General features: G+C 45.8%; 2 protein-coding genes across 2 annotated transcripts in view; one reads left to right on the top strand and one right to left on the bottom strand.

Annotated features, from left to right (window-relative positions):
* Nucleotides 1-2,302, top strand: part of FFAR4 (free fatty acid receptor 4) — a gene marked incomplete at its 5' end in the record, with an annotated part of 10,453 nt that extends 8,151 nt beyond the window's left edge. The window contains one exon of the mRNA XM_019502621.1: nucleotides 1,193-2,302. Within this exon, the coding sequence (XP_019358166.1) occupies nucleotides 1,193-1,600 (408 nt within the window). The remainder of the gene's footprint in view (nucleotides 1-1,192) is intronic.
* Nucleotides 2,303-2,440: 138 nt separating this feature from the next.
* Nucleotides 2,441-13,771, bottom strand: RBP4 (retinol binding protein 4). The gene is made up of 5 exons (XM_019502620.1): nucleotides 13,591-13,771; nucleotides 12,246-12,382; nucleotides 11,976-12,082; nucleotides 5,137-5,349; nucleotides 2,441-2,633 (listed from the first exon to the last, which is right to left on the bottom strand). The coding sequence occupies exons 1-5, from the start codon at nucleotides 13,726-13,728 to the stop codon at nucleotides 2,620-2,622; spliced, it is 609 nt and encodes a 202-aa protein (XP_019358165.1). The 5' UTR covers nucleotides 13,729-13,771; the 3' UTR covers nucleotides 2,441-2,619.
* Nucleotides 13,772-14,007: the final 236 nt, after the last annotated feature.

The following is a 14,007-nucleotide window of genomic DNA, read 5'->3' as shown; positions in this document are numbered from 1 at the left end:
CACCTCATTGTTTTGTTCATTGTTTTATATGAAATAGCATCCTGGCATTTGAAATAACCTGACTGTAATCATTCCACAGCTCGTGGAGGAGCTGATCAAAAGAAAATTAATACTGCAGTGCTTCATCAATCAGCATTGGGTGTGTGCACATCACTGATTTAAAGCAATTATAAGGAAAACAGAAGTATAGCCTGCATTTACAGGCCAACATTACCAACACCTTACAGCATGCTAGTGGTGAAAAAGCAGAGACAAAGGGTACTGCCAGTGCCCTACTACTAGTGACAGAGAAGTCATTGGTTAATGTATGTTCAAAGGACAAGAAGAAGAGAATAGCTCTGACAAGATAGCTTAATTTATGTACCAAGCTACTGAAAAAAACATATAGGGATGGGCTTGGCCCAAGTCTTAAACTGAAACACTTGGTAAGAAGTGATAGAATCTGAACTGAGAACCAAATTTTGAAAGCATCTAACCTTTACAATAGGATAAACATGGACTCTGGATTCAAACAGCTACATGCTTCAGGCATTAACAGTTGGATCCACATTTTTCATTTAAGCCTGGAATCCTGAAGTGCAGCTCTATTCTGAAAAGTAACTGTGCAAAAATGGCTCTGCCCACTCAGCAGATGTGTTACCTTAGTGTGTCAGATTTGCTGACTAAAAGAAACTGCTTCTACTTTTTTACCCTGCAGAGCCAACATGGCTACACAAATGAACTGGATTCTGTACCTTCTTGTGCATCGACAGGATCATTAGCTAGTTTCCCATTTACACACGTGTAAAAAAACAACAAGAAAAACCATCAATGGGTTTACACAGATGTCATAACCCAAGTCATAATTTGAAGGTAATGGGATTTCCAGGGTAATTAAGGCCTTAATTTGGCCTGCAAAGTATTTATTGCTGGTGATGAAACATGGGGGGTGGGGGAAGAAGAACCAATCTTAACTACCAGATTGATGTTGAGCTTCACAGCTGGCACTTAGGACAATATCTTTATGCTGGTAAATTGAACACATTTGAAATGGAATCATTGAGGGGCAATAAAGATGGAACTCTGTAATGTTTTTTTTAATGATCATTTCATGGGGTAGGGATATGATATGCCAACATTTACTTCAGCAGCTTTTAAAACCTATTGAGAATTCTCCTGTTTCAATTAAAATCATTTTGTTTTCTCAATGCAGATTACAAAAGCATCAAGAAGAAGATTAAATGCTGGTTTAGCCTACTCGGAACAACATCAGATTCAAGTTTCCCAACAAGATTACAAACTATTTCGAACTCTGTTTGTGTTGATGATCTCTTTCTTCATCATGTGGAGCCCAATAATCATCACTATTCTCTTAATTTTAGTTCAGAACTTCAAGCAGGATTTGAACATTTTGCCAACATTTTTTTTCTGGATAATGGCCTTCACTTTTGCCAATTCTGCTGTCAACCCAATTTTATACAACGTTACCCATTTCAGACAGGAATGGTACCGAGTTTTTTTCTGCTGTGCAACATCTTCAGAAAGGATGGCAGCTGGTACGGACACTATAGTAGGAAGAAAGGACCACAAACAACCTAACATGTCTGTTATTTCTAAATAATTATTTGATGGAGGTACAGTGATTGAAAAGTAAGAGCAGAATTGTACTCTGCAAGGCAGGTTTTTACCTAGTGAAAACTGTATTGACTTTAATACAGCAAACACAATTTATAGTGCAGATGCTCAGCTAGTATTTTTATTTATTTTTTACTAAAGATAGAAATAGTTTTTACACCCCAGTTAAAGAGTTACATGGATTCATAGTATCCTAAACAGCAAAAAGAAAGTTTATGTACATTTTCGTGCACAAACTAATGTGTGTATACCTGAACATAAGTTTGTGTAGACTACTTCTGTTTTTTGCAGCAAATTCTAATCTTAATATTCAAATGTGGATTTTCGGAGTTCAAGATCTTTGCTGGCATCCCAAGTTTGGAAATGTGACCCTTGGTGTTACTTAAACTCAGGGACTATTTTACTAGATCCCATAAATAAAGTTACAGCAGACAGAAATGTTTACTTTTTTTTATAGTTATAACAATCGGTTCTTTACAAAAGATGTATTTCTGTGTCAGTCCAACAGAAATCTAACAAAGCTACTTTGTGATGTGATTAATAAACATCCTTTTTTCTTTAAATATTATTATGCTTTCCCGTCAGTCCAATAAAGGAAGCAGAAGTTATTTCAAGAAAATTTAAGACATTTTAATAACTAGCAGATTTTTTTGTAATTTGTCTACAGGGCTCTTAGTAAAAAAAAAAATTCAAAATCAATAACAAAATTAAAAGATTAATACAATACAATACAATTCAAATTCCTAATTTTAACTGTTGTACTATAATAGTGTTTTGCCCGTAAAACTATCATCCACATATGTACAAATTTGCACTCCAGACAATATGTACTCCCTGTAATTCAAGTTTATTAAAAGGTTTCACTGCTTATTGACAAGGTGAACTGCAGAACTCAGATAAATATATTCAAAATTGGAAAGTTGCTTAAAAGATTTAACACTTGGATGGTAAACTTTTTATCCATACTGCTGTTACATACTTTGCTCCCAATACTTTAGGATCTCCTTAAGAGCAGTATCCTGAAACAAAACAAAATTAAGTTAATATATTTCATGAGCAGCACTAGAAAGTTAAAAAGCATGCACGCATGTACTGATATATACTTATTTCTTTTCAAATTTCAATAATAAGTAATAATATCAGTCTATTATTAGGGACCTACCTAATTTGTGGCAGAAGTCTGCAGTGCAGCACCGCCTTGAATCTCACTCTTTTTGCTGCACACCCTCCTGTGCTGCTGAGAGGCAAAACCCACAGCATTTACTGCCACTCAACAGGGGGGCGGAGGGGTGTGCAGCGAGAAGAGTGATATTAAAGGTGCCACTGCGCCATGAATTTCCACTGCAATTTAGGTAGGTCCCTGTTTATTATTAGTAATGTTATTCTGTTTTGTACATCTGCCACACAATTCCAGAAGAATTTCAACTTAAGTTAGGACCACACAATTCAGTCTGTGGCAAAGAACATGCTGGCTCTTGGTTTATGCTCTCCCAGGATACATTTACTTTAGCAAGATATAAACTATTTTTAATTTAAAACTTGTCATTGGAAATACCCTTGCCCATTTCACCTGTAAGATGTCCTATTAATTTGAAATTTCTACAGTGTAAACTAACTGTGCTCAACAGTGGCACTATCTAAACTGCTGTGCTGTTCCACACAAGAGCCTCCTAAACCAGAAGCAGTGTCATTGTTTCCACATGGTGCTTCTGGACAGACTAATGAGCATAAGGCAGGCAAGGTTCTTTGAGTAGATGTGATATCTTTTATTAGACCAACCGAACAGTTGGAAAAGAGTTCTTGGCAAGCTTTTGGACACAGTCACCCTTCTTCAGGCACAGGGAGTCTCTGCTGTTCTGAGACTCAAAGGAATGAGAGAAGATAAAAGTGACAGGATGACAGTGAGACTGTAAATAGATAGAAATTAGGAAAACAAAAAGGTAGAACAGGGAAGGGAGGAGGGAAAAATAATGAGCATAATGGTACCTGACTGGAATAGTTGCTCAATATTGCTAATTAGCACCCCCAAAATACCGAACAGATGTAGCTATGCTGCTACTGATAGAGGCAATACACCTGAAGCAGCACAGCATTCCTGAGAGTGATGCTTCCATGCATGATAAATTTACTGTGCAGACATTGTCTTAATTCCCTTAATGACCTCCTAGGAAAATTCCCAAAGGCTTTTTAAAGTCTCAAAGTATCTAAAAGTTCTCCATTCTCTCCTGTATCACTGACATACTTGAGAAATTCAAGTAGATTAGAGACACATACTGGATTTACTCCATCAGAAGACCATTTTTTCTTCCCCTTTTAACAGGTGGTGGAAAAAGCCCCTCACCTTAAAATCGGGCACAAGGATGCAGGGGACAGGCAGCTGCTGTGGCTCCATCCCCAACCCAGAGTTGGGGCTAAAGCTGGTGCTGAAGCCACAGCAGCTGCCTGCCTCTTCCCCACAAACCACCTCTGCACACCCGGCCATTCCCCCTCCCCCCACCATTTCCTCTCTCCCCTGATCTGCCACCCTCCTCCATACTTTTTCTCCCCACTGGCAGGCTCCGTCCCTGCTGCAGCCTGGCTGGGAGCATGACTCCAGGCTGGGCTGGGCTGGGCTGGAACTGCAGTGCCAGCTCTGCACCACTGCTATGGGGGTGGGCTGGAGCCATGCTTCGTGCTCCAGGCTGCAGCAGAGATGGAGCCTGCCAACATGGAACAAAGGTAAGGGGAAGGGGTGAAGGAAGGTGGGGAGGGGCGGGTAGGGAGAATGGGAAGGGGGAAATCAAGATAGCCTGAGGCTGAGGGCAAGAGCATGCACTATGGGGGGTAAGTGGGGTATGGCGAGAGGCAGCAGGGGCCAAACTGCCTGCCTTTCACTGACTGCCCCACTGTTTGTCCCCTCCCACCTTCCTCCCACCCCTCCACTGCTTGCCTCATTACTCCCCCCCGGCCTGCTGCATTTCATGCCCCCCCACTGCCTCCCTCACTGTCTGTCCCCCACCTGCAGCCCCATTACTGCCCCCCTCATCACCTCTCCTTCAACACTTGCAGTAGTGGGGGGAGGGTATGAACTTAAGATGATTCTTAAATAATCAGAATCCATACATGGAAAACTGTAATACATTTATCCATTGTCCATGTGTAGAATTTAATTATTGGGAGGTCGTCTTACATTCAGGGTATCTAGTATTCAGGTAAACAGGGTAATATTCCTTTAAAGTAGTTGTGATCACTGTTCTCTGCCATATTAATTTAGGGGTTTCACAACTCTCTCTTTAGGTATTGTATCAATTCATGTGATAGGCTACTATGGAAGCTGTACCTGCAGCTCTCCTTTAGCTGGACGGAAGGAAAGGAGAAATCGGTATATCCAAGACCTGGAGTTTTTACTAGGTAAAGCAGATAATATTGCAGGTTCTAAATGTTGTGCTTCCTACAATCTCCATATATATATAACAGAGGAGTTTCCTAGCAGCAGTCATCACCTCCCCTCAAATAAAATTCCTGTAAGAAGGAAAAACTTACCGTTATGAACAATAAGTCTATATTTTCTGTCCAAGCAGAGCTCAACTTGCCTCTGCCTGACAATTCTCTGCGCCTCTGGGGATAATCCATTAATGTCCCGGGAGAACACGAATGAGTAGCTATCAGCACAGGTACCGTCATCATTTAGTTCCCGGCAGGAGTAGTGAATTGCATAAGTGTCATAATCTGTGTCCACTATCCAGTGGTCATCATCTGCAAGTCAATACAGAGAAAGAGCAAAGAAGTTACGCGGATAGAAGGACATCTTCACTTATAGAAAATGCAGCATTAAAGATTCTAGAATATCATACAGTTCAGTACTAACGATAAAAAGTATTTCACAGTGGGAACAATCCTGAAAGTCCGTGGTTCTCAACCTTTTTTTTAATTCAAGGCACTCCTCAGAAAATACCAGCTGTTAACTTTCATTCATTTTTTTTAACTTCAGAAAAATAGAGTAATTCTCCTGTTGTAGAAAAACCACAGAAGGTCAGCATGTTTTTAACTTTGTGGACTCTTATTAAAAAACTCTGGGTTTATCTTGTGAATCATCTTTGCAAACCTAACAGTGCAACATTTCATGATACCCTGCAGCACCCTTGAAAGGATCTCAGAGAATCACTGCTGTAAGGCATAGAACACCCACAATTCTCACCTGAATAATAAAGAGTTGCAGTATCTCCTCATCTTGGGATCAGAACATGGACTTTTAACAAAAACAAGTTTTGGGACATATTTAGTCACTGAGAGGGAATAAATGAGCAAGAGTGAATTGGACAAAGGAGCTGTGCACTCTGAAAAGGCATTTGCTCATGGACTTGTTTTGTTAGACAGGTGTGACGCTGTCATTTAGGGCAAAGAATCATCTTAGAATCATAGAGACCCTCTAAAAAGTATTCCTGATTGACCGATATTCAGTTGAACCTGCCAGCTACATTAGGATTCACAGGGCATGTCTACATATGAAATTAACAGGCATTTTTATATGCGTCTTGGGACACAGTGCCAGGTGCTTTCATTAGCAAGCTGTGCTAATTAAAAGTGCCCGTCCTTCATGTGTATCAGTGTCCCTGCACGGAAAAAAATGGCGGTGGGGCGCTTTGAACTAGAGCTCATCAAACGTGTTTTATTTCAAAGTGCACCACCACCATTTTGTCAGTGCGGGGACGCACAGGCACGCTGATACATGCGATGTGGAACGCCGCCGGAGTGTGTCCATTTCCATCTGCCAGCAGACTCAATTAATTGTGCTGGATTTCCAGTGCACTAGAGCAGGCTCCCTGCACATCTATAGGAGCCCAATGCAACTAACTAACCTCCTGTGCAATTTGAGCCAAAGTAAACTAATCCTTGCTTCACTTTAAAGGCATATGTAGACAGTGAAGTTATTTGCTTCACCGTTGGATAGTACCTGTGTCTGATGGGATTATCTGACAGTGCTGTAAATTAGTCTACACTGGCTCAATTGCTGCACACGTGTAGACGGTAATGCTTTATTGCTTAGTAAAAGTAGTCTACTGTGCAGTAAAGACACACCGATGGAGGCCCTCAGCATCATGAATGACGTGTGCCCCCGGTGGCTGGGGGGGCATGGCAGCAGTGGGAGCATGGCAGCGGTAAGCATGGAGCTCCTGCAGACACCACCGGTGCTGGTGGCAAAGGCGGGGAGGGGGTCGGGGTGGCAAGCACTGACCAGGAGTCAGCAACCACCTGCAGATGCTGCTGGCAGCATCAACCGCAGTCAGTGGCAATCGTGGTGGCGGCATGGGGGTGGTAAGCAGCAACTACCCACAGGCACCACCAACAGTGTTGTGGCACCTTTTCATAGGGGGTGCACTGCCACACTCAGGGGGTGCGTGTGCACCCCCTACACGTCAACAGTGCTCAGCATCATTCCAAATGCCGCATAAATAGTGCCAGCATATTTCCACCCTTTGGAAATGGGACAGGCTTAGACAACACCATACTTAGGAAACAAGCATCATCAGTACTGAAAGAGAAATTCAAAGGCCAGCATTACAGCCCATATCAGACAGAATAAATCAACAGTCTTTCAGACAATACAAGCCTACAGAAGCTGAAAGGTCAGATTCTGTGGCAAGCTGACTGATCCAGGACAAAGGGACATCCCTTTCCTCCAAAAAAATGCTTCCCATGAGTAAGCTGTCAGTTTGGCAATACGAGTACAACACAGGGGGAAAAAAATCATTATTTCACAACTAAGACAATAAGGCTGATTTAGTGAAGTATTAATATCACTCAGGGCGTTAGACAGAAAATTATAGTAAAAAATTGAGAGCTTCCTTTGTCATTCATAGCAAATATTCTTGTATAATGGTTCCTATTTTGTGGCTGTTTTGTCTATTTATAGCGATGCTCATTTAAACAAAAAAAAGTTTTAAAAGGTCAACGACAGGAAAAAACTGAAAGAAATGTATGCACTCCCAGTGGTCATGCACCAGATTACACAAGGATCTCCTAGTCACATTGCTTCTGGACAGTTCTGTTTTCCTACCACAGAAATATTTTCAGCTTTTCTTCAGCATGGAAGAAAGTTATCATCCAGTTACCACATGTACTTATTAGAAGTGACCTTGCTAACTATGTCCAAAAAGAAAAAAATATAGAAACCATATTCCCTATTCCACAGTTAGAATTTCAGGTGGTTCTCAGCCGTTTAACATCCAGCCCCTGCTCTCAGGACTGCGTATGCATTTTACATAAGTCAGTCACAGACACGACACATTTAGACCAGCGCATCTCACATCAGTGTGCATGCTAGTGTAAATTACACCAGTGTTTCTAGTAGAGAAACAACTGGCGCTCTGGAGGTAGCTATCTGTGGTAGGTGCTATTAAATGACTTGACACTAGGTGGTGGGAACGCTGGTAATAGCATGTTTGCAACTGAGCAAAAACCCAGAATGGAACTGATTAGTGCTGCAGCTACACAACCCATGCAATAGTTACCCAAATCCAAGGCAACCCCCATAATTAGCTTCTAGACGTGGAAAATGTGTACATTTTTTATAGTTTTCCATGCTTAGAACCTGGAGTTGTCTTAAATTCATCCCCGAACAGCTGTGATGGGGAAAGCCACCCTGCCCCTTGTGTTTCCTGTCTGTTCTCCCTTTTCCCCCCACTGTGCCCCAGTGCCACTTGCTCCTTGCCTACCCTGCTAAATGCCCCCCTGCCACATCCCTCATACCACCTGACCCTCTAAAACCTGAGCCAGAGCAAAGGTGATGATCACTGTCGCCCACGAGGTCGAGCACCTGCAGCCACTTCACCAGGTCATCGCCGGTGGCCAGCACCAGGTCCAACAAGGTGTCTCCCCTGGTGGGGTTGTGCACCTCCTGGGTTACATGGAGGTCCTGCATTCTGGCTAGGAACCTATGTGAGCAGTCAGACCTGGATGACTGCTCTTCCCAGCAGATGTCTGGAAAGTTCAGGTCACCCCGATGACCACGTCCTTTGACCTACCTACCTCTGTGAGCTGACTTAAGAATTCCTGCTCTAGCTGTTCCCCTTGGTTGGGTGGTCTGTAGTAGACCCCCACTGTTAAGTCTCTTTCCCCTCGACTGCCTTGTATACTAACCCAGAGCACCTCAGACTGTTCATTGTTTTATATGAAATAGCATCCTGGCATTTGAAATAACCTGATTGTAATCATTCCACAGCTCGTGGAGGAGCTGATCAAAAGAAAATTAATACTGCAGTGCTTCATCAATCAGCATTGGGTGTGTGCACATCACTGATTTAAAGCAATTATAAGGAAAACAGAAGTATGGCCTGCATTTACAGGCCAACATTACCAACACCTTACAGCATGCTAGTGGTGAAAAAGCAGAGACAAAGGGTACTGCCAGTGCCCTGCTACTAGTGACAGAGAAGTCATTGGTTAATGTATGTTCAAAGGACATGAAGAAGAGAATAGTTCTGACAAGATAGCTTAATTTATGTACCAAGCTACTGAAAAAAATGTATAGGGATGGGCTTGGCCCAAGTCTTAAACTGAAACACTTGGTAAGAAGTGATAGAATCTGAACTGAAAAACCAGAGCCAGAGCAAAGGTAAGCAGCATGGCAGACAGGATGAGTTGGGACCAGGCTCCACAGTCTCACCTGTGCTCCCCCCAAGCTGCATGCTGTGGCTCCCCCAATTCATCCCCCCCACTATGCAGTCTCTCCTGTGCATCTCCCACCCCCACCACATCATCTCCCCCATGTTCCCCTTGCTGAGAGCCCCCTCCCCCACCACACTAGCCCGTGCAGCCTGAGGTAGGCAGCAGCTCAGTCCTGACTGGCTCTGGGCTAGGGTTGAAACCATTGCTGAGCTGCTGCCTGTCCTGGGTTAGTACTTGAATCTAAGGTTAGGTTCCTTCTTGTGTTAACTGGGGGCAAAAGCTGCATCTTGGATTGGAATAAATACAGTATATCATTACTCCTAACTTTCCTCCTTTACTTACTCTGGAGTGGAGTAACTGACACCAGTATATAGCTGTACATTGTGTATCCGCTCCACATTTACACTAGTATGAATTCACGCTACACTGGAAGAAATGTGTTGCTACTAAACCCTAAGTGTGACAGCAAGAACCAGAGCCCACAACTTACCTTTCCAGGGGAGCATCTTCATCAGTGGACTCATTTGTTCTCCATCTGACCCTCTGACTTTCATTCCTGACTCAGTGACCCAGTTTCAACATGAAGGTTAAAAGGTGCCCCCACCTAGCCACATCTATGCCTTTGTAATTAAGGCACTTACGTGAGACACAGGCAAGGGTAGATCCAGGACTGGCATGGGGGGTGAGGGAGCAGTCACTCATGCTGCAGGGGTGGCTACATCCCCACTCCCAGCAGCCACTCTTCCCCCTACAATCCACTGGTACAGGCAGACTGCACTGTGGGAGCCTCCTGAATTAAGTCCCCAAAGCAGCAGAGAATTCTCTTCCCCTCCCCTCCATGCTCAAAGCCACATCCCCCTCCCCACCTACCACTGCCGCTTTCTCCGCTGTCCAGGGGATAGGGGAAGCTTCAAAGCCATACCGGCCCACTCCAACCAGGCAGCCTGGGGACTGGGCTCAGCTGAGAACAGCAACAACAGGAGCAGCAGCTGCAGTGGGTGGGTAGTGGATTTTCTCACCTTCCCAGTCCCCTGGGAGCTGACATGGGGAGGGGGAACCCACCCCACCACCCATTCCCTGCTGCCGCTGCTGCTGCCGCTATTCCCAACTCCCATGCAGCTAGAACAGAACGGAGCAGTTTTGAAGCATTCCCCAACCCTGGAACTACAGGGAAAGCAACAGTGACAGGTGGAGGGAATGGGGAAAGTGGGGGGGAAGGGACACTCTTGTGAGCACAATGGGAAAGGGGGGAAATCCTTACATGCTTTGGGAGCTTTAAAGAAGCCCCCAGAAGCTCCTGCAGCATGGTCTACTCTTGGGGGGGGGGCAGGGAGGAGTCTGGATCCACCCCTGGACATGGGAGATACAGGGTTGAATCTCTTCAGACTCAAGGCGGCCTAGAACCCAAGCACTGAGAACCCACTTCCTGCGTGATTGCCCTACCCATAAAGCTATTATGCAAAAGGTGGCCACTATCACCCTGCCATGTTTTCGAGTAAGAGTCACCACAGCTGCTCTGCTTTATACCAAACTCATTGTTGCCAATGTGAGTTAGGTGCTCTGTATGCACCTAGCAGATCAAGCCTCTGTGGGATTTCTGTAGGGTTTTGGTACCTCGCTAGCTCTGAATGAGACTGGAGCAGTGTTTAGGCAGAAACGAGGTGCCCAGAAGCTCAAGCTAGACTGCTTTTGAACTTCACAAACATCCAAGTTTCAGTATCTAGGGAGCTTTCCAGGCCAAGTAAATTTAGGTGCCTAAGTGGTTTTGCTGCTGCTGCAGTGGAGTTGATCTGGATCACTCTGTGAATCAAAATCCTAAATTCTGCTTAAATCTCATTTAAGAGCCTAATCTACTCATCTGAATCTGGCCCATAGCAACCCTAGTCTAAAGGCAAACAGAAATGCAGGTCTCCAGTCTAATTCATGATGCTTTATAGAAAGCACCATGAGTTAGACCAATCCTCCTGACCCAACAGATGTCAGCTTTTTTAAGCTGATCCACAGACAGAAGCTGCATCTCTGCAGCCTCTTCCCCTAGCTCTGTCCCACCTCTCCCAGCCACCAGTAGTCTCAGCATGGGAGGGGGAAAAGACAAGTGAGGAAGGTCCATTTTGGGGTTTCCCCAACATGCGCTGGTTTGGGGGGGTGAACTGGAGCCCCACCCTCACATCAGGGGTGTGCTTCTCTAGTGCTGGCTGGGCAACCCTCAGAATGAGCTCCCTCTGCTCCCTCTCCCACCTCCCATTCTGAAAACAGCAGTGGGAGCAGGCCTGGGCTGACGCAGCCCAGGCCTGTGCCCAGCACACACAGACACAAGTTAGTTAAGGTGCTCCACTTTGGTTCAGATTATTGCAGGATCAGGCCTTTTTAAAGTGCTCTGCAGCCATGCACTCGTGTTAGGTCATGGATGTAGACCACTTTCTGGGGCCAGATTGAGTGAAATTTGTCACTTCTGTCTGTGCCTTAACATTACTAGATAAAGAAGGAAAATAAATGATGTTTGGTGAACAAAGTCTTGCTTTCACTCAGAAAAAAAGCTTCAGTCAACTAACACATGCCTTGTCCACCCTAGGATTTCACCATCTGATTGTTACCATTTAGTAAAAGACAGACAAGAAAACAAACCTTTTCCTTAGCGTGGAAACAAAGTAACAAGGTCTGTTAAGCAGTTCTGGGTCTTTTATGGTAAAAACATGCACCAAGTGAATACTCACTTCCCCTCTGGAGGTATGCAGCCACTCCCCAGTATTTCATCTTGAATTTAGCAGGATCTTCAGTGTCAGTGAAAGAACCAATCATGTCAGCACATACATCCCAGTTACTGAAGCCAGGAAGAAACAAAAATATGATCAATTCAAATGTGACAGCCTAGACTTGGGTTCCTTTGATAATGAACACATGGTCTCAGAGAGGAGAGCAACCCGCAAGCACAGGGAGAGAGAGAGGTAGAAAGGAAAGAAAAGGGAGGATGCCAGGGAACTGACTTGAAAAGTCGGACTCTGCCCTTTGCAGTCGCGCTCATCTGCCCGTACTCATCTACAGCAAACTCGGCTACCACATTATCTTGCAGAAACAGCCCTTCAGGGTCTTTCTTGGCCACGGCGTACCAGATGCCGCTGTACTACAGGGAAAGGAGAGAGGTTCTGGTGAGGCCTGGTGAGCATGGGAAGCAGGTAAAAGATGGATTTCTGTGGATTATGCAGGATCTCTGATCTCTGACCCTAAGGGTTGCACACAGATATTGTCCACCATAAACAAAAAATTACAATCACAAGTTGCAAGCAAGCAGACATCCTAGCCCCTTGCATATTTGGGCACTTGGTGCCCAAATATGCTGTTATGACTGAAGGTAGTTCTAGTCTGTGATGCCTTATAGGGGAGGACATCTATTTGCTTATTAAGCACACCCAGCAATTCCCCTTCAGGGGATTCCCATGGTGCCTGCATCAGGCTGCCTCCCCCCAACTCCGGGCACGTGTCAGGGCACTGCCAGCCCCCAACCTAGGCACAGGTCTGCAAGCGAGGGAACCCTGACTGGGGCACGGACCCAACACAGCAGCATAATGGCCCCAGGTGATGTCTGTAAAAACTAATGAAATAGCCCCAGACAAGGTCTGTAAACACTAATGAAGCAGAACAACTGCCGGGACACGTCCCACCACAGACAATCCTGCTCCAAAGATAACATCTGTTTATACCCTTGGTGTTCAACTGTACCCTCCAAACAGAGAACAAGTCCAGCTGGTCCTACAGTACAACAACATCAACGCATCCTGGAGCACAGGCACCACAAAAACCTGGATCTGCTGTCTGGCTCTTACTAGATTCAGTTAGTTGCGAGCCAGTCCTTTGTAATGATGAAACAGGAACAACTTTATTTCTCCCCTTAACTAATAGAAGCATTTACTTTGATATTTAATACTAGAAGGATCCTAAAAGACCCACTGATGAGTCTGGGTTTTCTCAGGCCAGTTTGCAGCAGGATCTAGTGATTTTGATGAACTGAGAACAGCTGGAATATGTCACCCTTCAGACCACATCATTTAGTGGCTGGGGACAACCTAGGCACTGGACGCGGCTTCCTCCAGTGCTATCAGCCTACGATGGGCGAGGTCCTTTTCCTTCGAAGAGATCCCTGGGACAGCTACGCTCCCTCCTCTGCTGCTTAGAGTTTACTGTTTGGAGCCCGAAGGTGCCAGGAGCCCAAGGCCCAAACAGGTTTTTTGCACCACCCCAGAGCCTGGATCCAGAAACGTGGAAGTGTCCGACTTAGGCTAGGTCTGAGGCTCTGGGTCTAGCTGGGAGGGCCGGGGAGGCGGCGGCACCTACGCGAGCCTTGTCGAAGTTGTCCTGGACCCTGAAGCCGCTCACTCTGCAGTCCCGCTCGGCTCGGCCCCCGCGGGGCAGCACCAGCAGCAGCAGCAGCAGCAGCGGAAGCCCGGCCAGCGCCGTCCTCGCCCCGGCCATCTCGACCTGCAGCGACAGCAAGCAAAGCCGTGAGCCCCGCGGCAGGTCCCGCAGCAGCAGCCCGTCCCGCGGGGCCGAGGGCGCCTCTTACAGCAGCGCAGAGCCCGGGGGCTGCGGGCGGCGCCGCCTTATATAGGGCGCCCGGGCCGGGCCGCGCTTTCGTAACCCCGCGGGCAGCGCCCGGGCCCCTCCGCGGCGCTTGCACAAGAGCGACCCGCGGGCGGCGCCGGCGGCCTTTAACTCGGCCGCGGCCCCCGGCGCCGCCCTGCCCCTGCCCCC

This window comes from Gavialis gangeticus, unplaced genomic scaffold (genome assembly GCF_001723915.1).
Source record: "Gavialis gangeticus isolate Ggan-Ray unplaced genomic scaffold, GavGan_comp1, whole genome shotgun sequence".
Classification (NCBI taxonomy): Eukaryota; Metazoa; Chordata; order Crocodylia; family Gavialidae; genus Gavialis; species Gavialis gangeticus.
This window is presented reverse-complemented; position numbering and strand designations above follow the sequence as displayed.